General features: G+C 49.8%; 1 protein-coding gene across 1 annotated transcript in view; it reads left to right on the top strand.

Annotated features, from left to right (window-relative positions):
- LOC141098469 (hippocampus abundant transcript 1 protein-like) overlaps positions 1–2,299 on the top strand; it is a 268,780-nt gene extending 266,481 nt beyond the window's left edge. Inside the window, exon 12 of the mRNA XM_073586300.1 lies at positions 121–2,299. Coding sequence (XP_073442401.1) covers positions 121–153 — 33 coding nt within the window. The 3' untranslated portion in view covers positions 154–2,299. The remainder of the gene's footprint in view (positions 1–120) is intronic.
- The last annotated feature ends 24,226 nt before the right edge of the window (positions 2,300–26,525 follow it).

Raw genomic sequence — 26,525 nt, 5'->3', positions numbered from 1 at the left:
AGACTGGTCTGTACTTCCCACAGGTGCTACAAATGCAACACGGTGCTATGACAGCCTACGTCCAGGCCTTGCAGGAAAGACTTAATGTGGTGCATAAACATGTGTTCTCATACATTCCAGATCCTAATGCCAGTGCAGATGTGCATCAGCTGAATCCAGGTGATTGGGTGGTTATACGCAGACACGTGAGAAGGATCCGGGACCCACGATTTGACGGCCCCTTCCAAGTCCAGCTGACCACATCCACTTCAGTAAAACTTGAGGGAAAGTCCACCTGGATCCACGCCAGTCACTGCAAGAAGGTCCTGTCAACAGCAGAATGACTGTTCTCCTCATCACCTTGCTGGCAGTGACAGGGTTACTGCACTCTACAGAGACACAGGACAAACTCTTAAATGCTGATGGGACAACAAACTTATTCGGCATCATGCTCTTCTTATAAAGGACATGGAAGGACAGAAACCGAAAGACTGTTGGATCTGTACACACAGCCCTGTATCCGTGAGGACTATGCCGTTCTTAGCCTTACCTCTGGAGACATGGGAGGTATTAACCCCACACTGCATACACAATGAGACTTGGACTCAACCTAGGTGTGCCCCGTGATATATCTGCCTCATTGGCTATAGTCGAATGGGCCGCTAATCCCTGGTTTCAGTTTAATATAACGCGGCCTAAAGGTACAAATGTGGTGGCGGGAATATGATTCAGATGTCGGAAATATGGTCGCCAGGAGGAGGACTGAGATCCCTCACTCAGACCCTATTCCCAATGATGGACGGTGGTTCAGTCTTCAACACACTGGAGCAGACACCTGTGGTGAGGACAATAATTACACTCATGATCAAACACTGGTTAATAAGACGATGTACCAGGATGGTATTGAAGGCTGTAGAGCATCTACGGGTAAAATAATAAGGAAAGAAAGGGGTAAATGTACATCTGGTATAAGGGGAAAACCAATGAATAATACTTGGTGTGCCCATAAGCCTGCAGTAGGTCAGGACTTTTGAGTTTATACCAATGTATACAGACCCCTGGTCACGTTTGTGTTCTCCCTGAAGGAGTATTCTTGGTTTGCGGACATCGTGCCTACAGGTGGGTGAGCCCAGACATAAGAGGGGTCTGCACTCTTGCTAAACTGACACCAGCCACTTTCATAGTTCCTCATAGTAAAATAGACACAGCAGCAGTCCCAATTCACACTTTGTATAGAAGGGCTGCAGACAATAAGCCCCAGCCAAATGGTAGGCCGCATCTAGTAGAGATGGGGATAACAAAATATTCAGTAGTATGCTAATATACCCCTTCATAACACAACTGTGGGATAAATTAGTGGAAGGTACCGACTACCTGGACGATCAGATTTTCCAGATTCTTGAAGTTCTAAATGAGACTAATACAATACAGAGACAATTAATGACAGTTACTAACCAGCATTCTATAGTACTAGATTACCTGACAGCAAAAGGAGGAGGAATGTGTCAAATAATTGGTCCCACCTGTTGTGACTATATTGACCCTGCTGGCAATCTCCAGATCGGGGCCAGTATAGACAGAATAGGTGAACTTAGAGACCAATGGTTAAAACAACACAGCGCAAAGAGAGACTCCTGGTGGGGTAACACATTCTCTTTCCTAAATCCAGTAAATTGGTTTAATGGCTTAGTAGGATGGATTTTTGGCATTATATAGACTTGTATGCAAATTTTGTTGGTTTGCTTATTGCTTTATGTAGCCGTAAAAGCGCTAATATATGTATTACTTAAGCTACTGAATAATGTATGCATAAAAAAAGAATCTAAGGCTGAACCTTCTGTAGTAGACCCCAGGTGGCCATTGCTGATGGGGAAAGTGAGTGTCCACACTGAGGGTGGATGGGCGAAGCAGGTAGGAAGCCCCCTTATGGGTACTAGACCCATGAGACAGTAGCTCCTATGTGGACATCAGCTGACCCTGTGGCAAAGGTTATACCATTTACAAAAGGGGGAAATTGATATAGAAGAGTTAATGGTTTGCTTTTATATCCCTTTAAATGCCTTTAAGACTTCAATTGCCTTTTGCCTTATTATTGCTAGAATTATTCTTATGTAGACTAGTAGTCTCTGTCTTCAAGGAAACTATACTTGTTATCATATTTATTCTCAACAACATGTTCTGGCTATATTGTAAACAAGATACGACCCTGAGGTGATGGTGGGGGCCAAATGAGCTCCACATATTGAGTCACATATTGCTGTAAATGGTAGAAAAACATGTCTTATATTTCATTACGTCAGATAAAGTGATTTGACCACGACCCGTGTGTGTTGGGTCCTTTGTCTCCAAGCGCTTGTCATCAGAAGGGCGACAAAACCTCTCAATCTGGCCTCACTGGTGATCTGGAAAGATCTGACGCTTGGTCAGAACAAAAAACAGCTACGACACAGTAAAGAATCCGCGTCTGTGAGTATGCTTAAACCTTCTTTCCTCCAGACGTAGATGATGCCCCTTTGTCCCCGTCACAGGTCTAAGAGTAAAAAGATCATAAGAAAGGTCTTTGTACTGTCCCCGGATATATTTATACATTGTAATAAGATCACCCCTAAGCCTTAGATTCTCCAAACTAAATAACCCCAAGTGTAATAACCTGTCTTGGTATTGCAGACCCCCTAGTTCCCTAATAACCTTGGTCGCTCTTCTCTGCACCCGCTCCAGTTCAGCTATGTCTTTCTTATACACCGGAGACCAGAACTGTACACAGTATTCTAAGTGTGGTCACACTAGTGACTTATATAGAGGTAAAAATATGTTTTCCTCATATGCCTCTTTTAATGCATCCCATTATTTTATTTGCCTTTGCAGCAGCTGCCTGACACTGGCCGCTAAATGTGAGTTTTTCGTCCACCCTTTTGTGTCAACAGGACCTGGGATTCCCAGCCAGTCTCCCATGCCGGTACTGGCCCAGCCTCAAGCTGCTTAGCTGCTGCGATCTGACGAGGGCATGCAAATTCAGCTTAGAATGTGTGTCGCGCCAGTAGATAACAGGCTCCAATTAAGACGCCAGACATACATTACAATAGCCGTGGGAATTACAAAGGTAGGGGGAGATCAGACGTGGGATATCTTGTTTACCTCTGCCCAGGGAGGTCGCAGCCTGTTGGTTGCTGCATTAAGGGCATACATCTCCTATTCGGTGTGCTGGGGGGTTCTGTAACACCAGCTAAGGACGGTTTATGTTGTTTTTGACTGCTGTGAAGGCTGGAAACCTTGTTTTGTTGCTGTGAGGTTTATGGAGCAAATAAACCCTCATGGACTCTTTTAAAGAAGCACGCCTCCTGTTTTTCGTCCTGCTGCAGCTGAGTGAGTACAAACCTTACAATTGGTGCTAGACTGCGGGCAACGGTCCAAGAAGCACAGGTTGCAGTACTGGCGACTTTGAGCTAGGAGAGGGTACGGTCTGACAACCGTGTTATGCTGACCGGGATCAGTGAAAGTCTGTGAGAAGTGGCCATGGGGTGCCTCTGTGGATAAGAGGTACCCGGGAACCTGTGTGGCTGACACCAACAGGTAACGGACAGGAGTCCGTGTTGTGCTGACCAGGGTCAGAGAGAGACTGTTTTTTTTCTTCTATAAAGCTGAAGGTGATTGCTGTGGCTCAGTCAGGTCACAAAGTTTTTTTTTTTCAAGACAGCTTGCTGTGGCTCGGCGGGGCCACGAAGGTGACAAGCGTCTGGCTGTGGATCGGCGGGTCCACGAAGTCTGCCGTGCGGAGACGTGCAGTTGCAAGTTGCAGCAAGAGGTTCTGCAGGAGCTGCAGTGGCAGCAGCAGCAGCTAGTGAGCGGCAGCCGGAGGTGCCGTGGTTTGTGGCTGCAACAAAAGCTGTGGCATTGCCAGCAGGAGCTGGTGAGGTATCGTAAGAGGACAGTGTGGACCAAGTCACACAAACTCTTAAAGGGCCAGCACAAGTCCAGAAAGACTTAAGTGTACTGTGATACTGTTGTGGCAGATAGACTACTGTACACTGGCCTGTAGAGGGGACATGGGGAAATCTCAAAAGGGGGTGGTGATCCAAATGGGGGTGGTGGCCCCAAAAGGGGTGGAGTCCAATAGGGGATAGTGATCCAAAAAGGGGTGGGGCTTTCAAAAGGGGCGGTACCGGTTACCTCAGTTGACAATGTCTGGGGAACAGCGGTGTTTGTGTTATTCTTATTCCGCATGTGGCATAGACTTTCCATATGACGACAAGCCGCAGGTGTGTACCATGATGCTACACCGTGAAGGAGTCTTTGGACAGCTGGACTCAAAGAGTCAGGTGACTGACAGGAACTTCTCTCGTTTTCTGTCTGACCAAGAAAAAGGTCAAGGTTCACTGCCACCATGGGGTCACTGTGGACTATACTGTTAACAGAGTGATGATTGAGATGTCCAAAAGAGTTGAGTGCCAAGGTGGCAGTATACCACCAAACTTATTGTACCCCTTTGTGTTGTTTGAAGATGCATGGGAAGTTGATGAAGTGTGGGGTGGCTAAAAGGAGAAGGTAGCACCACCTAAGGTCAATAGTGCAGAGTTCCGGGTGACCGAGAGAAAGTGTGGGTCTGACCAACTCGGGGACTTGGCTGGGGTGACCAAACATGTGACCGTGGTAAACGGGGTAGCTCCAGGAAAGGGGTCCAACACCTGTTTAAGTGGGGACTTGCTGTTCCAGGATGACAGGGTGAGTGGGGTTGACTCCAACTCAGACTGTGACTTGAATGCCAGGAAAAGAGAGTGCAGTAAGGTGGAGCCGAGTAAAAATAATAAATCTTTCTCTTGTCGCGGGGGCCGCGGAAAGGCGGGACAGGCTACTCCATCTGAGAAGAGGGATGATGTGAGAGAGAGACAGGGTCAGATACAGATCAGGTTACTGTCCTTGAAAAGGAGGTCACTATATCTCTGACAAATCCTAGCACAGAGGTAGGGCTGGAATTAAAACAGACCTGTAGTAGTCCGACATCTTCAATGCCCGGAAAGGGTGAAATGGCTCAGTATGATGAAGGCTCCGGAGTGCCTGATGCTGAAGAGGCGGAGTTCTCTGAAGTTACTGAAAGTCGGGAGAGTGGAACATGTGGATGCAGGAACAGGTGGAACTCTGAAGAGGCAGAGTGTTGGTGGGCAAGAGAGCCCATCTGAAAGTCTAATGAAAGAGCTGATGGTGCGACACGTGCTAGCCAAAAGGGAGCAGGATCATGAGGTCGAGCTGCTTAAAGAGAAAATCGAGTGAGAAAGGGTCCTGCGATAAGCAGCTGAGCACAGAGTGGATGAGCTGGAGAAGGAAGTCTCTGAGCTCAGAGGTCACCTGTCAGCGTGTAAAACCATGAACAAGGTCCTATTGGAAGATATGGAAGTGCTCAGAGAGACCCAAGAGAAGCATCAGCAGGAGCTTCTCCGGAGAGAGTTTGAGCATTGCTGCCTGGCAGAGGAGTGAGAAAAAGTTCTTAGAGAGCTCAGGATAGAGACGGAGACTAATGCCCAGCTCCAGAAATCCACAGATGACAAGGAAATCGAACTGTCACGCTCTCTCGATCTGATCACAATGAAGGAGAGTGAACTGCAGAGGCTAACCAAAGAAGGGGCTTCCACGGAGGAAGAAATCCAGCAGGGGAAGTGCCATGCAGATGGCCATACAAGGGACATCGATATCTTGGAAAACTGCGCTGACGCTCAGGACAAGGAGTGTATAATAGAGGTACCCGAAGACATGTGAGAAGCGTGTGCTATAGAGGATGTGCATGAAGCCTTTAGAAAGGCAATAGAAGCATGTAGTGTGAACTGGGCACCAGAGACGAAGCAGTTGTTCATACTGTCAACTAAGGAAGTTACAGTGAAGCGGGTGGCTATCCTGAGGGATATGCATCTACAATGCTTCTGCACAAAGCAGATGATCCTGTTGAAAAATAAGGAAGCCGCTTGACGTCTAGAGCGTGCGAAGAAAGTTCAAAGTCAGCGGGGCATTGCAGAAGACATTGTTCGAGTGCCCAGATGTCTGGTGAGGAAGGTCATCGGAAGTCTTGGGAAAATGATGCAGTTGATGGTGAATAGGTCCGGTGTGATGAGATGGAGGATTCCAGCTAGTAACGAAGCCCAGGTCATGGGTGAAGATGGGATGGTTCCATTCCTCCTTATCGGATGCATGGAGAGCCTTGGGAATTTCCGGATGGTCCTGAAGTATCGCATGGCGTACCTGAAGGAAGTACAGCAGCTAAGACTTGAGAGGGAGCAAATCAACAGAGAGCTGCAGGAAATGGAAAGAAGATGGCCGCCACCTTCAACTTGTGGTATAGAGAGGCGAAGAGGCTCTCTAAAGACTGGAAGTCATCAAGCTAAAGCTAACAGAGAACATAGAGACAAATCTAAGGACTGCTCTCCAGGCAGTAAAGACCATGGGAGATGGCCAGCAGAGAGAACAGAAGGTGGCCTGATGGAAGAGGAAGTAGTGATGCCTGTTATGAATGGGTCATCGAGGAGGATAGCAGGCCCAGGCTAAGCCACAGAAAACCAGAGAGGTTGGTAACTAAGCGGATTGCAGACCCCTGATCCTATCCACACAACTAGCAGTAGTCGTGGAGCGTACCTACGATGATCCTAGACGCCTCGACACAGCTGTAGAGCTAGCTAAACCTAAAGCAAGAAAGGGGAAATCTAAACTGCCCCAGAGCAGACCCCAAAGGAATAGATAGCCCCCAAACATATATTGTCGGTGAGACAAGATGGGAAAGGAAAGACACTGTCTGCAGTCACGCAAAAAACCCTGCAAAACGTCCAACACGTCTGATGCACAAAAAACATTGAAGTCGCACGACTTCGCCCCCCACTATGTCAGCACTCTGGTATATTCTGAAAGCAAAGCAAAAAGAGACCAATATAACAGGGGACAAAACAAACTGGCACAAGCAGTAACATATGGGCGGTAATTCAGCACAGCCCCAGCCGGCTAACCCGCACAAAAGCAGAGATAGACAAAACCAGGTCAAATGCAAACAGAAAAGCAAATGAACCACTTAGCTGAACCATGCAGGGACAGAGCAGGAGACATCATACCTCTGAAGGCACAGGAAGAAAATCACCAGCAGGGATAGAGGGAGTCAGCTGTCTTAAATCCCAATCTGAAACCCCAAATCTCCAATTGTCATCCTCATTATCAGGTGGCAAGCCTCTGTCAATCAGATCAGCTCCACTACATGCAGTAACCACCAGAGGGATGCCAGAAAGAGAATTCACAACCCCTCTGTCAATCTGACCAGCTCCACTACCTTCAGTAATAACCAGAGGGATGCCAGAAAGAGAATTCACAACAGTACCCCCCTTGAGGAGGCGTCACCGAACCCTCATCTATGCCACCAGGCCGGTCAGCGTGGGCCCGGTGAGGCACGAACCAATCTTTCGGCATGAATGTCAGAAGCAGAGACCCAAGAATTATCCTCCTGGCCATAGCCCTTCCATTTGACCAAGTACTGGAGTCTCCGACTAGCCAAAGGAGAATCCAATATTTTATCTACCTCGTTCTCCAAATTGCCTTTAACCAATACAGGGTCAGGAGGCACCGCTATAGGAACTACTGGCTCCACAAATCTCTTCAACAAGGATTTATGAAACACGTTATGAATCTTAAACGTAACTGGAAGAGCCAAACAGAACGGGATTAAGGATTTCCAAAATCTTATAAGGTCCAATGAATCTTGGCTTGAATTTTGGAGACGCAACCTTCATAGGAAGACAACCAAACCATATCACCCACTTTAAACTGGGGACCAATGGTCCTATGCCGGTTGGAAAACCGTTGGGCTTTTTCCTGAGAGTGGGACAACTTATCCACCACTTGGTCCCAAATCTGCTGCATTCTCTCTACCACAGAATCCACACTTGGGCAGGCCAAAGATTCCACCTGCCCTGAAGAAAAATCGAGGATGAGACCCAAAGTTACAGAAAAAGGGTGACATCAATGTGGCAGAACTAGCTCTATTGTTTAGCACGAATTCGGCCAAGGGCAAAAATGAGACCCAGTCATCCTGATCAGCAGATATGAAGCATCTCAAATAGGACTCCAAAGTCTGGTTTGTTCTCTCAGTCTGCCCATTGGTCTGAGGATGAAATGCAGAGGAGAAAGATAACTGAATTCCCAGTTTGGAACAAAAGGCTCTCCAAAATCTGGAAACAAACTGGACTCCTCTGTCCGACACAATGTTCTCAGGAATCCCATGCAACCGAACCACCTGTTGTAAAAACAAGGGCACCAACTCAGAAGAAGATGGCAACTTTGGGAGTGGTACAAGATGGACCATCTTAGAAAATCTATCACAGATCATTCTCTGAGAGACAGGAAGATCAGAAATAAAATCCATAGAGATATGGGTTCATGGCCTCCTGTGCACCGGCAGGGGCATCAACAACCCACTAGAATGAGGGCTTGGACCGAGAACAAGTCCCACAGAACTGCACAAAATTCCTGACATCACGAGATAAGGCAGGCCACCAAAAAGACCGGCTCACCAAATCTCTGGTACCAAAAATACCTAGATGACCAGCCAATGCGGAGCAATGAATTTCAGACATTACTCTTTTCCTCCACTGGTCAGAGACATACAATTTTCCCATAGGGCAGGGTTGGGGAACCTATTTTGTGCCAAGGACCATTTGGAATTTTATAATAGCGTTCGGGGGCCGTATAAAATTATTAATAATGATGAGTGAGTATACTTGTTGCTCGGGTTTTCCCGAGCATGCTCGGGTGTCCTCTGGGTATTTTGGCACGCTCGGAAATTTAGTTTCTGTCGATGCATTTGCATGATTTGCGGCTGCTGGACAGGCTGAATACATGTGGGGATTCCTTAACAAACAGGCATTCCTCACATGTATTCAGGCTGTCCAGCAGCCACAAATCGTGCAGCTGAGGCTATGAAAACTAAATCTCCGAGCACGCCAAAATACTCGGAGGACACCCGAGCATGCTCAGGAAAGCCCGAGCAACGAGTATACTCGCTCATCACTCATTAATAACTGTCTTAAACATTAGTAAGCTGGTATCCAAGGTAAACAGCGGGTATCTATATATCTTGGATACCAGCTCCCAGCGTCGCTGATCGTTGGTCTCTTGCTGTCACATGCAGCGATGCGCGCTGGCCAGCGGGAGACCAACGATCAAAAAATGGCCCAGGACATTCAAGCACGATCAGCGATACCCGACGGGGGGGCTGGGTCACTGATGCATGTCACACACAGCGATGTCGCTGGCGAGATCTCTGTGGCATCATAAAATCAGCGATCTCGCTGTGTGATGGGACCTTTAGAGTTCATTTCCTCCCAGCAGTGGGGTTTTATATGCAGGAGCCAGGCAGGTTCAGAACGCTACTAACCTGCTGATTACGGTAACCCCATTTCTGGGACCTGAGGTATACAGCACATGGGGGGGTACATGGAGCCTGTGGTATACAGCACATGGGGGGCACATGGCGCCTGAGGAATACAGCACATGGGTGGTACATGGAGCCTGAGGTGTACAGCACATGGGTGGTACATGGAGCCTGAGGTATACAGCACAATGGGGGTAAATGGAGCCTGTGGTATACAGCACAATGGGGGGTAAATGGAGCCTGAGGTATACAGCACAATGGGGGGTAAATGGAGCCTGAGGTATTCAGCACATGGGGGGTACATGGAGCCTGAGGTATACAGCACATGGGGGGTACATGGAGCCTGAGGTATACAGCACATTGGGGGGTAAATGGAGCCTGTGGTATACAGCACATGGGGGGTAAATGGGGCCTGAGGTATCATGATTACCTTGCACACTGCAGCCGCACAGGAGGACGTGACACTTTCAGCTCTGCTATCTCGCTCAGCAGTGGATGGAGCGAGGGAGGGCAGTGACTCCTGTCAGGGTTGGTTCCTGTGTGTGGAGTCCGGCGTCTCCCTGGGGCAGGCTCGCTGACAATGCAGCCCCCTTATCTATTGCTGCAGCAGGATTATAACTCTCCCTCTCCTGGAGCCGACACCGCAGGAGTCTCCCCACTGACTCAGTCCCTCACCTAGAGCCACACAGAAGGAGTCTCCCGAGTCCCCACTGATGGGAGAAGCGCGGCAAGATACCGCATGCAATTCTTAAGGGGCCCGTGGCCAAAAAAATAGGGAAAGTGGGGAAAGCGGCTGTTGGCCGCATAAAATGATATGGCGGGCCGTATACGGCCTGCGGGCCGGACGTTCCCCACCCCTGCCATAGGGCAACATTCATGTTTGTCCTCTGAAATTCCTCCAGGGCACATCTCAAATCGGGTGAGATGGCGGAAAGAACTACACCCTCATTTAGAAGGGTAGTAGGCTCGGTCACATCAAGAGAATCCGCAAAGAAACTCCTAGAAAGGGCGTCCGCCTTAACACTCTTAGTGCCCGGAAGAAAAGAGAACACAAAAATAAAACGCGTGAAAAACAAGGCCCACCAAGCCTGTCTAGTCAAGCGTTTGGCTGATTCAAGATAAATCAAATTCTTGTGGTCGGTGAGGACCATAACTTGATGTCTAGCTCCCTCCAACCAATGTCTCCACTCTTCAGATGCCCATTTCATGGCCAACAATTCCCGATTCCGCACGTCATAGTTACATTCAGATGGGGAGAATTTTCGAGAAAAGAAATCACAGGGATTCATCTTAGAAGTCACCGGATCTTTTTGGGACAAAATGGCTCCTGCACCAATCTTGGAAGCATCTACCTTCACCTGAAATGAGAGTGAAACATCAGGTTGCCGTAGAACCGGAGTAGAAGTGAATCTCCGCTTAAGCTCCTGAAATGCCGAAACTGCCTCTGAACACCAATTCACCACATCAGCGCCCTTTTTGGTCAAATCAGTCAGTGGTTTAACAATACCAGAAAAATTACTTATAAATTTTAGGGTAGAAATAAGCAAAACCCAAAAACGTCTGGAGAGCCTTCAAAGAAGTGGGCTGAACCCAATCATAAATGGCCTGTATCTTGGCCGGGTCCATTTTAATAGCAGACGGGGACAAAATGAATCCCAAAAATGAAATCCTCTGTACACCAAAGAGGTACATCGATCCCTTAACACACAGAGAATGTTCCATCAAAGTCCGGACATGTTCCACATGAGAATCCCAATCACTGGAAAAGATCAAAATATCATCCAGATAAATGATCAAAAACTTATCGACAAAGTCCCGGAAAATGTCATTCATAAAAGATTGGAAGACAGAAGGAGCATTAGTGAGCCCAAAAGGCATCACCAGGTACTCAAAATGTCCCTCCGGAGTATTAAACGCCGTCTTCCATTCACCCCCGTGCTTGATGCGAATAAGATTATACACCCCCCTGAGGTCAAGCTTGGTAAACCAACAGGCACTTTTAACTCTGGAAAATAAATAAGAAATCAGGGGCAAAGGGTACTGATACTTAACAGTGATTATGTTAAGGGAACGATAGTCAATACATGGCATAAATGAACCATCTTTCTTGGCTACAAAGAAAAAACCCAGCACCTAAAGGTGAAGAGGATGGTCTAATATGACCCTTTTCCAACGACTCCTTGATATAAGATCGCATAGCATCACGTTCGGGTACCGATAAGTTGAAAAGTCGACCCATGTGAAATTTACACTCGGGCATTAACTCAATTGCATAGTCATAACTCCTATGAGGAGGCAAAGACGCAGACTTACTCTCACTAAATACATCAGAAAAATCAGCCAAATAGTCAGGAATATCATGAGACTGGGGAGAGGTGGAGAAAACAGGATGTTAGAGTGGATGGTCTGGAGCCAGAAACTCCAGGAGTGGAGCGCACCCGACGGGAGCCCCCGAGGGACCGCGTACCAGTGGGAGTGACGTCGGGAGTGAAGCCCCTGCCTCCTGGTGAGCGCGGCATTACAGTACCCCCTCCTTTACGCCCCCTCTTTCTAGAACTGGAAAATAGCACCTTGACACTAGGAGTAGGATCCAGACACTTCCTAACTGAATGAGGACCAATCAGATCCAGAGTCTCAATACGAGAAAATTTGGTCTCCTGCCATACCCTGGAGAACTCCACGGACAGAGTCGGAGGCAGGTGCGTCCAAGAAAGGACGAACCGGCAGAGGCACAGTGACATGCTTGGAGGCCGAAGTGGTGGTGCGGTTACTGAAAGTCAATTCAGCCTTAAGAGGCGAGCTGTCGGAGGATGGTTGCTTGGGAACTTCCTTCTTGGCACAGGACGGACAAGCAGCCACAAAGTCTTTGACATCCTGAGCAATAGACGGCCACCAGTAGTAGTGGGATAAACGGGAGAGTGTCTTCTTGACACCAACATGGCCGGCAACTGGAGAAGAATGTCCCCAGGATAACACACCTTTACGGTTACCTTTAGCCACAAAGGTCTCCCCCGGACGCTGGGATGTCAACTTGACGGAAGCCACGGAAATTACCTTGGACCGGTTACTTGACAGATGTGGAGACTGACTCTCAGCCCCCTTCTTGACAACGTCACAAGTCACAGACCGGTTGCTTGACAGATGTGGAGACTGACTCTCAGCCCCCTTCTCGACAATGTCACACATCACAGACAGGTTGCTTGACAGATGTGGAGACTGACTCTCAGCCCCCTTCTCGACAATGTCACATGTCTCAGATCGGTTGCTTGACAGATGTGGAGACTGACCATCACCCCCCTTCGACAATGTCACACGTCCCAGACCGGCTAGCGGACGGCGGACCTGTAACCGCCGAAGACGAGCAAGCAGGGTTCTTCGGATGAACGGACAGCAGGCAACTTTTTTGACAGGTCGGTCCCCAACGGAGTATATCACCGGATTGCTAGTCCAGGGTCGGCCCATGAGTTCGTAACCAAGGAAGACCAAGAAGAAGGGTATGAGCCGAAGTCGGCAATACATGGAAGGAGATTCGCTCCCGATGACATGTGCCAATCTGCAACTCTACTTCCTCAGTGACCTGGTTAACGGTGTCCTGCAATGGCTTACCGTCGACCGGAACTACCGACCTAGGAGTCTCCAGGGATCTGACAGGAATCCGAAACTTCTTAACTGCCTTGAGACTAATAAAGTTACCCAGTGCACCAGAGTTCACAATAGCCTTCACAGTGCAACTCTCGGACCCAAAATTCAGGGACACAGGCACGGTAAGGGGTAAAGAGGAATCACATACACCAGAGGAGAGCTCACTTACCAGTCCCAGGCGGAGAAAATTCCCCGGCCTCTTGGGACATGAGCGTAGGAAGTGGGAGGCATCCCCACAATAGAAACAGAGCCCTTGTGCCTGCCTCTTCACACGACGCCGTTGAGCTATCTGAAGACGATCCACCTGCATAGGATGTACCGGATCTACTGCAGATAACTCGGGTAACAGATGGGAAGAACTGCGCGTGGAGGAGAAGAGGCGGGAGGCCCCTCTCTCTGGCTGACTCGCGGGTGCGCTCCTGGTAGCGCAAATCAATGCTTGTCGCGAGAGAGATGAGGTCCTCTAAAATGGTAGGAGTATCTCGGCCAGTTCGTCTTTAATCCGGCTGGACAGACCACGCCAAAAGGCCCCTACGAGGGCATTATTATTCCAACCAAGTTCGGAGGACAAGGTGCGAAAACATATTGCGTATTGTCCAACTGTTAGAGTACCTTGACGGAGATTAAAGAGTGACTCGGTGGTGGAAGCGAGGCGACCTGGCTCGTCGAACACCTTACGAAAGGTGTCCAAAAAGACGGAAAGCTGAGAGACGAGTGGGTCATACCGCTCCCAAAGGGGATTAACCCATGCAAGGGCATTCCCCTCTAAGTGAGAAATTATAAATGCTATTATAGCACGATCGGTGGGTAAATGCTGCGGCAAAAACTCACAATGCAAACGACACTGATTCAAAAACCCTCGACACAACACAGGGTCACCACCTTACCGAGGTGGCTTACATAAGCGCGGTAGCGAGAGAGGAACCATGGCCTGGGCAGAAACGGATTGTATAGATAGGAGCCGATTATCTACCGACGACATATAGTTGAGGATCTGGGCCTGGGAGTCGCGTTGCTGCGCGAGTTCCTGCTGGAGACTGGCCAACTGGGCAGCATTCCCAGGCTCAGAGGACTGTAAGGCAGATAAACAGGACTCCATGGACTTGAGAAATAACATAATTCTAGTCTGGTTTTCCCAGAGGAACGCCAGCTCCTTTTTGACGGAAGCCGTGGTACCAGCGGGGTCCATGGCCTGACTATACTGTTAGAGTGGATGGTCTGGAGCTGGAAACTCCAGGAGTGGACCCTCTAGACCGTGGCACCGACGGGCCCCGGGCGAGCCACCAGGTGGAACCGACCCCTATACAGGGATCGTTAGGAGCAGGCCCAGGAGTTCGAGTACCACTGTAGCCGGTACCGAGAGGGACGGCTCACAGGAGACACGGGTGGATTTGACTGAGGGACGGTACTGGATACTAGGAACACCAGGTGTGTACACGGAAGTGCGCTAACTACAGGATAGTGCGAGACAGGCACACGTGAGCACGTGTGGCGAGTAATACGTCCGGAGGTAAACCAAGCAAGATGCGTGCAAGGAGCATGACAGAGTACAGAATGGAGCAGCAGTCGTGCCAGGAGGAGTATTAGAGTATAGGGACAGAGAGAGTGCCCGGAGGCACAGCGGAGAAAGAGACAGAGCACAAGATCCAAGTGCATGCCAGAGGGCACGACTGAGCAAAGACAGAGCGGAATTGAAGTTCAGAAAGGGTGCCCTGGAGCACCAAGAACACAAGGCGGAAGAGAGGACCTGAGTTCAGCAAACAGCCTGGCAGAGACACAGATGTCCCAGCCAGGAAGCACAACAATAATCAGGCACCTCCCATAGGGGGAGGTCGCCTGATATAGCACATGACCATGACAGGTTTCGGGTCAGATCCTAGCCAGAAAGCACATGACCACTACAACAGCTTCCGGGTCAGGTCCTGCATTACTATAGAGAGGCCCGACCCGGAGACAGCACTGACAGGAGCGCGCAAGCGCAAACGTGACATGGAGGAGGAGCCCCGGGGACGAGAGCTGCACATGCGCACCCGACGGGAGCCCCCGAGGGACTGCCGTACCGGTGGGAGTGATGTCGGGAGTGAAGCCCCACCTCCTGGTGAGCACGGCATAACACAGGAGTGTCACAAAGAACACACTGACAACCCCAACTCACCACAGACACAGATTTCCTGAATTTGCAACCAAGGAAAACCCAGAACAATAGTATCATGCAAATTGTGCAACACCAAAAATTTACAATTTTCTTGGTGGGCCGGGGCGACCCGCATTATCACCTGGGTCCAAAACTGGGTTTTATTCTCCTCCAAAGGGGTAGCATCAATACCCCTCAAAGGGATAGGAGTCCACAGAGGTATCATGGGAAATTCACAACATTTAGCAAAGTCCAAATCCATCAGATTCAAAGCTGCTCCTGAATCGACAAAAGCCTTAGCGGAAAATGTAGACAAGGAGCAGATCAGGGTAATCGCCAAAAGGAACTTAGGCCGTACACTGCCCACCGCAAATGTGTGAGCAAAACGCTTTTCTTGTTTAGGGCAGACAGAAATAGTATGAGGTGTCCCTACAGAAAAAACACAGCTTATTACGCCTTCTAAACTCCTGACGTTGCGCCCTAGACAAAACCCTATCACATTGCATGGGTTCAGAAGTTCATTCGAAAGGCGGCAATGCCTCTCGTGTAGTTTTACGTTCACATAAACGCCGATCAATTTGAATGGCCAATGACATAGAATTGTCAAGACCAGAGGGCACAGGAAATCCCACCATAACATCTTTTACAGTTTCTGCCAAACCCTTCCGAAAGAGAACTGCTAGGGCATAGTCATTCCATTTAGTAAGGACCGCCCACTTTCAGAATTTTTGACAATATAACTGCAGACCCTGGTTCAATGCCAATAGGGTTTTCTCAGCTTGATCAATAACATTAAGTTCATCATACAACAACCTCAAGGCTTGAAAAAAATGCATCCACATTAGCCAGAATAGGATCTCCGGGTGTCAAAGAAAAGGCCCAATCCTGGGGATCACTGCGCAGCAGTGCACAATGCAGAGAAATGACAATTTTAACCTGCTGCACAGAGCTCCCCAATGAATTAGGTTTCGAAGCAAAAAATAGTTTACAATTATTCTTAAAATTCAAAAATTGAGACCGATCCCCAGAAAACACATCAGGAATAGGGATTTTGGTTCAACAGCAAATGATTGAGCGAGATAGGCAGAAATTCCCCACACTTCAGCAGTGAGCTGCTGAACACGATCAGACAATTGTTTAGTCTCCACTTAAAAAAAAAAAAATATCCTCCTGCAGCCCTAGAAAAAAAAAAAAAGGAAAAAATATACAAAAAAAAAAAAAATTCTGACACTTTCCTTCTTTAGAGTACCCTAGAGTCTATAGTTATGCTGGTGATTCTGTTATGAATGGGTCACCGAGGAGGATAGCAGGCCCAGGCTAAGCCACAGAAAACCAGAGAGGTTGGTAACTAAGCGGATTGCAGACCCCTGATCCTATCCGCACAACTAGCAGTAGCCGCTGAGCGTACCTACGATGATACTAGACGCCTCAACACAGCCGGAGAGCTAACTAAACCTAAAGCAAGAAAGGGGAAATCTAAACTGCCCCAGAGCAGACCCCAAAGGAATAGATAGCCCCCAAACATATTGTCGATGAGACAAGATAGGAAAGGAAAGACACTGTCTGCAATCACGCAAAAAACCCTGCAAAAAGTCCAACACGTCTGATGCACAAAAAAAAAAACACTGATGTCGCCCGACTTCACCCCCACTATATCAGCACTCTGGTATATTCTGAAAGCAAAAGCAAAAAGAGACCAATACAACAGGGGACAAAAACTGGCACAAGCAGTAACATAAGGGCGGTGATTCAGCACAGCCCCAGCCGGAGCTGACTGACCCGCACAAAGCAGAGATAGACAAAACCAGATCAAATGCAAACAGAAAAGCAAATGAACCACTTAGCTGAACCATGCTGGGACAGAGCAGGAGACATCAGACCTCTGAAGGCACAGGAAGAAAATCACCTGCAGGGATAGAGGGAGTCGGCTGTTTTAAATCACAATCTGAAACCCCAGATCTCCAATTGTCATCCTCATTATCAGGTGGCAAGCCTCTGTCAATCAGATCAGCTCCACTACCTGCAGTAACCACCAGAGGGAGCCCAGAAAGAGAACTCACAACCCCTCTGTCAATCTGACCAGCTCCACTACCTTCAGTAATAACTAGAGGGATGCCAGAAAGAGAATTCACAACAGATACCCCAGTTAGCTCAGGGCTGAGTGACCTAGGCGGGAGACCCTGTAGCAGACGTGGTGACAAAGAGTCAGTCCAGACAAGAGGTATGGGTGCAAGGGAATCGCGACACCATACTGACCACCGGGGATGCGGCTGGTCTGACAAGGGGGCATCTTTATCAAAGAACGAGACCGAGTCGGATGATGGACGCCTACAGAAGGGTTCAGTAGCAGTTTCCGACTTCGATAGATGGTTTGATTGGCAGAGACGACCGAGAAGGATCTCTGGTTGAGTAATAGAAAATGCCAAGCCCCACGGCTTTAGGCAGAGGGCGGGAATATGTGGTGTGACTGGTGGTCATGTGGTTAATAAGAGATTTATGTCACAGGGATGGATGCTCCCTGCGATGCAACCCGGAGTTTTTTGTCTCTAGTGTACATGACACTAAAGATGTCATTTAGTGCACTGGGTCCGGGTTGCCTGTAGCTGTGAGAGATGGGAGGGTCTGGCTATCCATATTGCCTCACCTCTGGGTGAGGGTGTTGACTGTACCCCTGTTTACCTTCAGGACCTGCAGCTGTCAGGACCTGTAGTGAGGTCTTGACCATGTGATCCATACCTCACCTATGGGTGTGGTTACAGGGCTATGTAATTGAGTTGTTTAGCACATGTGAGAGAGTGTTTTTTGGAGTTTGGCAGTGTTTACAGACTTCCATGTGTCCAGGCTGGACATTACAGAGTGGGCTGTGTATGGCTCGAGACAGAGCCTCTGGGCTGGACATTGCCCTGGCCTGTGTGTGCACAGGGCCTGAGGGAACAATGCCCAGCTAAGGACTGTTTATGTTGTTTTCGACTGCTGTGAAGGCTGGAAACCTTGTTTTGTTGCTGTGAGGTTTATGGAGAAAATAAACCCTCACAGACTCTTTTAAAGAAGCACGCTTCCTGTTTTCCCTCCTGCTTCAGCTGAGTACAAACCTTACAATGGCCACAGGAAAACCCACTTCAAATACTGTTTACTTATGCATTGAATGCAATGCCTGCCCTGCACCAAAGGAACACGCACCCCAATAAGCCTTTCAACAGACATACTTGAGGGCCTCATGACACAAATGTTCCCATTAGAAGGAAGTGGTTCTCCCATAGTGTTTGCCTATACATTGAATGCAAGGTCTGCCCTGCCACAAAGTCACATGCACCCCAATAAGCCTTTGAACCCAGGTACTGGATGGCCACAGGAAAACCAAGTTCACATTATTCATTTGGTACTGCCATACTGTTAGCCTATGTATTGAATGCAAGGCCCGCCTTGACTCAAAGTTACACGCACACCAATAACCCTTTGAAATGACGTACTGGAAGGCCACAGAAAAACTAAGTTCACTTTATTCTTTTGGTACTGCCATACTGTTAGCCTATGCATTGAATGCAAGGCCTACCCTGTACCAAATTCACACGCACCCCAATAAGCCTATGAACACACGTACTGGATGGCCACAGGAAAACCCACTTCACATTATTCATTTGGTACTCTGATACTGTTTGATCATGCATTGAATGCAAGGCCTGCCCTGGACCAAAGTAACACACACCACAATAACCCTTTCAACAGACATACTTGAGGGCCTCATGACACAAATGTTCCCATTAGAAGAAAGTGTGTCTCCCATTGTTTGCCTATGAATTGAATGCAAGGCCTGCACTGCACCAAAGTTACATGCATCACAATAACCCTTGGAACAGACGTAGAGTTGGGCCTCCTGAAAACAATGTTCCCATCATTAGGAAGTGGGTCTCCCATAGTGTTTGCCTATGTATTGAATTCAAGACCTGTAAAAAACTAGGAGGCACTCCACTGCCCCTTGAAAGAGATATGGAGGAATGCCTCATAAAAAATGTTCCCATTATAAAGGAGAGGGTCTCCTTTACTTGGAAAGGCCATACACTAAGTGTATGAGCTTACAAATATTTCCCCCTGTGGGGTACATTATTTTTTAATGGGCATCATAAACACCCTTTCAAAAAACTTGAGTGGCTGTAGCAGCACAGAACACTGTCACCCTCGTGTTCTAGTGGTGGTGTTCTGGTGGATGATGAGGAGAAGGAGAAGAATGACACCAAAAAGCCAAAAGCAGGAAGCATATATACATGTGTGGGTGTGAAGAGGTGCATGGCAATACACCTCAAAAAAGTCACTGTATTGGAGGTTATGTCTTATCATTCGGTGGTGTAGAAAAGTCTGACCCAATCCAGCCCTTGTTCATTTTTATAACAGTCAGCCTGTCTGCATTTTCAGTTGACAGGTGAATGCGCTTATCAGTTATAATTCCAACAGCAGCACTAAAAACCTACTCTCACAAAATGCTAGCGGCCAGGCAGGCCATGACCTCCAAGGTGTAGAGAGCCAGTTCATGCCACGTGTCCAGCTTGGTTACCCAATAATTAAAAGGCACAGACGAATCACCAAGGACATTGGTACAGTCAGCATATTCCAAAACATTCCATTCCTTGTGACATTACCTCGTGCCTCAGGGCCAGGGAGATGGGAGGGTCTGATAAAACTCTCACAGAACTTTGCCTGTGTTCCCCTGAATCTGCTGGATTGGAGTTGGAGTTGTATCCCTCTCGCCTGTAATCCTTCATCAGGGGGATTTTTTAACTCCGAAACGCGAGTCAGGGTGCGTACGTGCAGGCACACCGCTACATTGTGGCATCCAGGTAATTTTTCCCTTATTATCAGCAGGGTGTTTTTTACTGATTCACGGTGGCCACACAGCTGGTCACATCGGAGCAAGATTGTTAGGGCTGGCGGAACGCACCAAATTATAAAATAGTAGGTGCGTTCGCAGCCCGGGGTCCACCGTGCAGAGGTGGTACACTGCTGTTAAGTAATGGCGGAAGAATAGAGCGGCATAAAAACAGTCACACGTGGGTTACATCACCCAATGTGAACAGGTGCGAACTCTGTTAATGCACAGAGTCGCACAACCACTGAACGTAAATACCGGAGCCTGTTTAGCTCACAGAGCCTGGCCAAAAGAGCGCCCAGTGTACGGCCACAGAACTCTACCCCAAGGACACGGGGTTACAGTCCCTCTAGGCCCACTGAGCGTGTGGCGTCGCTGCCACGAGCGCCGCTATAGACGCTGGCTATGAAGTGGAGCACGTGCACTGAGGTGTGCCGAGTCCCTGGTGAGGACTGATGCCTGACTCAACCTCTGTCCTACCTACACCTAAGCCTGGGCACTAGCAGGCTAGGCTGCACAACACATGCGTACCAAGGGTAGGGGTTTCTTAATGAGTCATTCACCAGAGACATTCATACGTGCATACATCACTCACTCCACATAGTCTGTAAATACAGTCTATCCTAGCGCATGGCTGAGCGGCCATGCGAACCTTTTATAGCCGCGAGCGTCCGGGACCTTCCTGGCTTCTCGGATGGGCCAATCTGAACACGAGCAGGACCTGAGCATGTGACCTTCGATCTCCAATGGGAGATCACTCCACGGGCATGCTCAGTGGCCTGACATGGGGACTTAGTCCCTGGAGAATCTAGCTGCTGAGCAGCATGTATTGCCATAGATGTGCAGAGGTGGCAGCAGCAAGCAAACCCACGGAGCTGGTCTGGGCAGAGCGCCTGGACCAACGAGTTTGCTGAGCAACCTCCTATGCGGCTGGAGAGGAATGGGAGACCACTGGAAGTAAGGCTTGGTATTCTCGCTGTGCAGCGACAGAAATCCGACACCAAACATTACCCCCCCTCCTAGGGCCCCCCCTCTCTGAGCCTCACTACGCTCAAATTCCGCAATGAGAAGAGGAGCGTGGATGTTCTCCACCAGCTTCCAGGTCCGAGCCTCTGGACCATGACCCTTCCAATCCACCAAGTAAAACTTTTTGCCCCGCATCATCTTGCATCCCACAATTGCATTGACCTCAAACTCGTCTGACAACAGGTCTGAAGTCCCGGCAGATGGCTCAGAAAACCGGGACATGTGCACCGGCTTAAGGAGAGACACATGAAATGTGTCCAAGATAGCCAAGTGTGGTGGAAGAGCCAGGCGGTAGACCACAGGGTTGACCTGCTCGAGGACCTTGAAAGGGCCAATATAGCGTGGTGCAAACTTAGCACATTCCACCCGCAGCCTGATGTTTCGAGCGGAGAGCCACACTAAGTCGCCAGGAGCGAAGGTCAGAGCCGGGCGCTGGCGAGTGTCAGCAGAGGACCTCATTCTCTCCTTGGAGGCCTGGATAGCATCCTGCGTGTGATCCCAAATGTTATGTGCCTCCACCGCCCAGTCTGCCACCCTAGAGTCGGTGGACGACACAGGCATGGCCACGGGGATGCGTGGATGCTGGCCGTAATTTAAGAGGAGTGGGGTCTGACCGGTGGAGTCGGCCACAGCGTTGTTCAAGGCAAACTCCGCCCACTGCAGCAAGGGTGCCCAATCATCCTGCGTGGCCGAGAAAAAATGTCACATGTCACCATGGTCTGGTTGGCTCTCTCAACCAACCCGTTCGTCTCGGGATGATAGGCCGAGGAGAGATTTAGCTCTATGCTGAGCAGAGAACAAAGCTCTCTCCAGAACCGAGACACAAACTGAGGACCCCGGTCACTGACAATCTTATCCGGCTTGCCGTGCAGGCAGAAAAGATGTTTAATAAACAATGCTGCCAGGCCCCATGCCGAAGGTAGCCGAGAGAGTGGTACCAGATGCACCATCTTGGAGAAATGATCGGTGACCACCCAAATGATGGTGCTGCCACTGGACTTGGGCAGACCCACCACAAAGTCCATACCGACCATCTCCCAGGGCCTGTCAGCAACCGGCAGAGGGTAGAGTAACCCAGCGGGCCGCTGCCGAGAGGGCCGATTCTGGGCGCAAGAGACGCACGCCCGTATATAGTCCCTGACGTCATGGGCCATATGCGGCCACCAGTACGTCCTCGCCAGAAGCTCAGAGGTCCGTTTGGTCCCAAAATGTCCACCCAGCCTGGATGAAGGAGCCCAAGAGAGGACCTCCGGTCGCAGATGGGCAGGGACAAAAGTCTTGCCCGGAGGTACAGATTCGAGGGCGACCGGAGCCATGATCCTCAGGCTCTCAGATGGGACTATCAACCAAGGCTGCTCCTCCTCCGATGACACCACAGAGCGGGAGAGAGCATCGGCCCGGACGTTCTTCTCCCCGGAGAGAAAATGCAGGGTGAAGTGGAAACGGGAGACGAACAAGGACCATCTGGCCTGGTGAGAATTCAGCCGCTGGGCTGTTTTTAAATAGACCAAATTCTTGTGGTCGGTGAACACCTGGAAAGGGTGGCGATCCCCCTCCAGGAGGTGTCTCCACTCTGAAATGGCCAACTTCATTGCTAGCAACTCCCGGCCCCCGATGGAATAATTCCTCTCCGCCGGTGTGAAGGTCTTAGCGAAGAAGCATCGGTGCTTCCGACCTTGCGAGTCCTTCTGGAACAGGACCGCTCCCACACCGACGGAAGAGGCATCCACCTCCAGAATTAAGGGTTTATCCACATCGGGGCGATGTAGAATGGGAGCGCTAGCGAAATGGGATTTAATAGAGGAGAAGGCCTTGGAGACAGGTTCTAACCACATTTTGGGGTTTATACCCTTCTTGGTGAGGGCTACCAAGGGCGCTACCAAAGTCGAGAAGTGGGGAATGAATTGGCGATAGTATTTTATGAACCCCATAAAGCGCTGCACCGCTTTGAGAGAATGGGGTTCCTGCCAATCCATCACCGCCTGTAGCTTGTCAGGATCCATGGCCAAACCCTGGGCTGAGATGATATAGCCCAAGAAAGGCAAGGACTCCTGCTCAAACACACACTTCTCCAACTTGGCATAGAGGGAGTTTGCCCACAGTAGGTCGAAAACTTTGCAAACATCTCTCCGGTGGGAGTCAATATCTGGAGAGTAGATGAGAATATCATCCAGACAGACTACTACCGAGGTGGTAAGCATATCCCGGAAGATATCGTTCACAAAGTCTTGGAAGACGGCTGGAGCATTACAGAGCCCGAAGGGCATCACCAGGTATTCATAGTGCCCATCCCTGGTGTTAAATGCAGTCTTCCATTCGTCCCACTCACGGATGCATATCAGGTTATAGGCACCCCGCAGATCTAATTTGGAGAAAACTCTCGCTCCCCATAATCTATCGAACAGTTCCGATATCAGGGGCAGAGGATATTTGTTCTTAACGGTGATGGCGTTAAGACCCCTGTAATCGATGCCGGGACGCAGTTCTCCATTCTTCTTCTGGACAAAGAAGAATCTCGCCCCTGCTGGTGATACAGACTTCCTAATGAATCCTCTTGCCAGATTCTCCCTGATTTATTGAGACATGGCCTCTGTCTCCGGGAGAGATAGGGGATAGACTCGACCCCGAGGAGGCTCAGCACCAGGCAAGAGGTCAATAGGACAGTCATAGGGGCGATGTGGTGGAAGTGTCTCCGCCGCCTTTTTGGAGAACACGTCCGCATACTGTCAATAGTGTTTGGGAAGCGAGGAAAGATCTGCGGGGACCTTGGTGGAGGCAACCTGGATTCATTCCCTCAGATATCTACACTCACGTGACTTACGCCAACCAAGAATTCTCCCCGAGGACCACTCTATATGGGGAGAGTGATACTGCAACCAGGGGGACCCCTAGAAGGACCTGGTCGATACCCTCGGGCATGACGAGGAGGGATATCGTCTCCTGATGAGATGGAGACACCGAGAGTAACAGTGGAGCGGTTTGGTGGGTAATCTGTGAGGGCAGAGTCGCACCATTCACTACTCTGACGGTGACTGGTGTAGCCATCATAACCAGAGGAATAGCGTGCCGTTGAGCGAAGGCAGATGACATAAAATTGCCCTCCGCTCCGGAATCCACGCAAACCTCCACCGCCAGAGTGGAAGAACCAAACCCAAGTGTCCCCTTAAAGGACAACTTGGAGGAAAACGCTGCAGATTCTAGTGAGCCGCTTCCTACGGCCACTAGGGGCGAGCGTCTTCCCAGCCGCTGTGGGCACTGGTTGGCAAAGTGACCGGACTGCCGACAACCATGACAGATCACGGGCTCGAGTGGGCCGGGGCCTGGATCCCTCACGGGAAGCCCCCTGACGCTCGGACGCCCGATCGGGAGATTCCAGAGGTTTAGCAAAACTGGGTGCCAACCTAAACCTCTGCCTACCCTGGGTCCGCTCCAACTTTCGCTCGGCAAAGCGAAGGTCTATACAGGTGGAGACGGTGATAAGCTCCTCCAGTGTAGCAGGAATCTCCCTAGTGGCCAGAGCGTCCTTCACATGGCCAGCCAAACCTCTCCAGAATGAGGACCTTATCTGGCCACTCTAACTCCGAGGCCAGCGTCCGGAACTGGAAGGCAAAGTGGCTGACCATGGACGAACCCTGTGACAATGCCAGCAGCTGGAGCGCGGTGTCATCGGTGACTCGCGGTCCCAGGAAGACATGCTTCAGAGTGTCCAGGAACCGAGAGGCACTCTGCACCACATGATCACCACGCTCCCACAGCGGTGTGGCCCACTCAAAAGCCCTGCCCGACAAGAGGGAAATAATAAATCCCACTTTGGCCCGCTCAGAGGGGAATCATGCTGCCAGCAGCTCCAGCTGTATCGAGCACTGGCTCACGAAATCTCTACAAGAGGCACTATCACCCGAGAACTTCTCGGGCAGTGGGAGGCGGGACAAAGTCGGGGCAGGGATGGCAGTGGTCATACGGGAGACAGCCTCTGTGGCTGCCTGAACAGCGACCGCAGTAACGTCCACAGCTGAGGCTGGATGCTCGAGAGCCGCCAACATGCCCTGCAGCAGTCGTTGTTCGTCCGCCATTACTAGCCAGACCCTGGCTTTAGGATAATGTTAGGGCTGGCGGAACGTACCAAATTATAAAATAATAGTAGGTGCGTTCGCAGCCCGGGGTCCACCGTGCAGAGGAGGTACACTGCTGCTAAGTAATGGTGGAAGAATAGAGCGGCGTAAAAACAGTCACACGTGGGTTACATCACCCAATGTGAACAGGTGCGTGTCAGGAACCCCACACTGCACTTTTTCACTGAGCCAGTGTGCGTGTCCTGAGTACAAAGACTGTGCACAAAGAGACCTGCGGAGCGGGGTCTCAGTGGTGACGATGCATGCTCCAAGCTCACAGGACCTGAAGCATGTGACTGCTGGGGGCGTGGCCTCAGCGCCACAGAGCCAGGAGCTGCAGGGACACTCCTAGAAAGGTAACTACAGGGCAATGTTACCAAGGGGCATAGACAAAGACAGAAACCAGATGAAGCCGGCGTCAAAGCACGAGATAGCAATACAGTACCAAAGGGTTAGACAGTATGGATAGTCAGAACGTAGCAATAGATCAGAAAACCAGAACGGGCAATAGACGGTACAATAGGGACAAACTAACAGAGTAACGATAGCCAAGCCAGGAGGTCAGAACCAGAAGAGACAATAGTGCCAAAACAAGAGACGGAGTACAGAGTGAGGGAACGGATCGGGTCATACACGGGAAGCAAACAAGCAACGCAGAATACACGCACACCAGGGGTCAGACACACCAGAACAACAGTATAGTTGACAGATAACCCTGGTAAAGAGTGAGCATAAATACCCCTCCCAGATCCAGAAAGAGGCCACGAACACTTAACCCTGTGAGTGCATGGCAATAACCCTGTTCAAACCATGACAGTACCCCCCTCTTAATGGGGGGGCCACTGGATCCCCAGGCTTGTCTGTGTATCTGGCGTGGAAAGCCCGCACCAGATGATCGACATGCACTAAACTGGCCGGAACCCATGACCGATCCTCCAGAGAGTACCCCTTCCAGTGTATCAGATACTGGAGTCTCCGGCGCACCCACCGGGAGTCGACAATGCACCGTACTTCATACTCCAGCTGCCCCTCTACCAGCACTGGTGGAGCATTTGATGAGGGATCCTCTCTCACCGTCCCCACAGGCTTTAACAGGGACCTGTGGAAGACATCAGAAATTTTAAAGGAGGTGGGCAGCTGCAGTCGTTAGTGTTGTGAGTTCATTTTCCCCTTCACCATTGATGTCTGATGAACTCCCTCTTCTGGTGAATGAAGTTAGTGATGCTGATTACCAAGCACCTGGGTATAATGATGATGACTGGGTGACGGGAATTGCTGACTGGATATAAGGCAGCCCACGCCTTTCTGCCTTGCTGGTGATCTCTCTGAGGGATTCTAGGAGACCAGTCTGATTCCTGCTCCTCAAAGGCTAGGTTTTCT

This window comes from Dendrobates tinctorius, unplaced genomic scaffold, assembly GCF_039654945.1.
Source record: "Dendrobates tinctorius isolate UK_male_01 unplaced genomic scaffold, ASM3965494v1 ptg000092l, whole genome shotgun sequence".
NCBI classification, from domain to species: domain Eukaryota; kingdom Metazoa; phylum Chordata; class Amphibia; order Anura; family Dendrobatidae; genus Dendrobates; species Dendrobates tinctorius.
The sequence above is the reverse complement of the archived record's forward strand: the minus strand, read 5'-3'. Positions and strand labels throughout refer to the sequence as shown.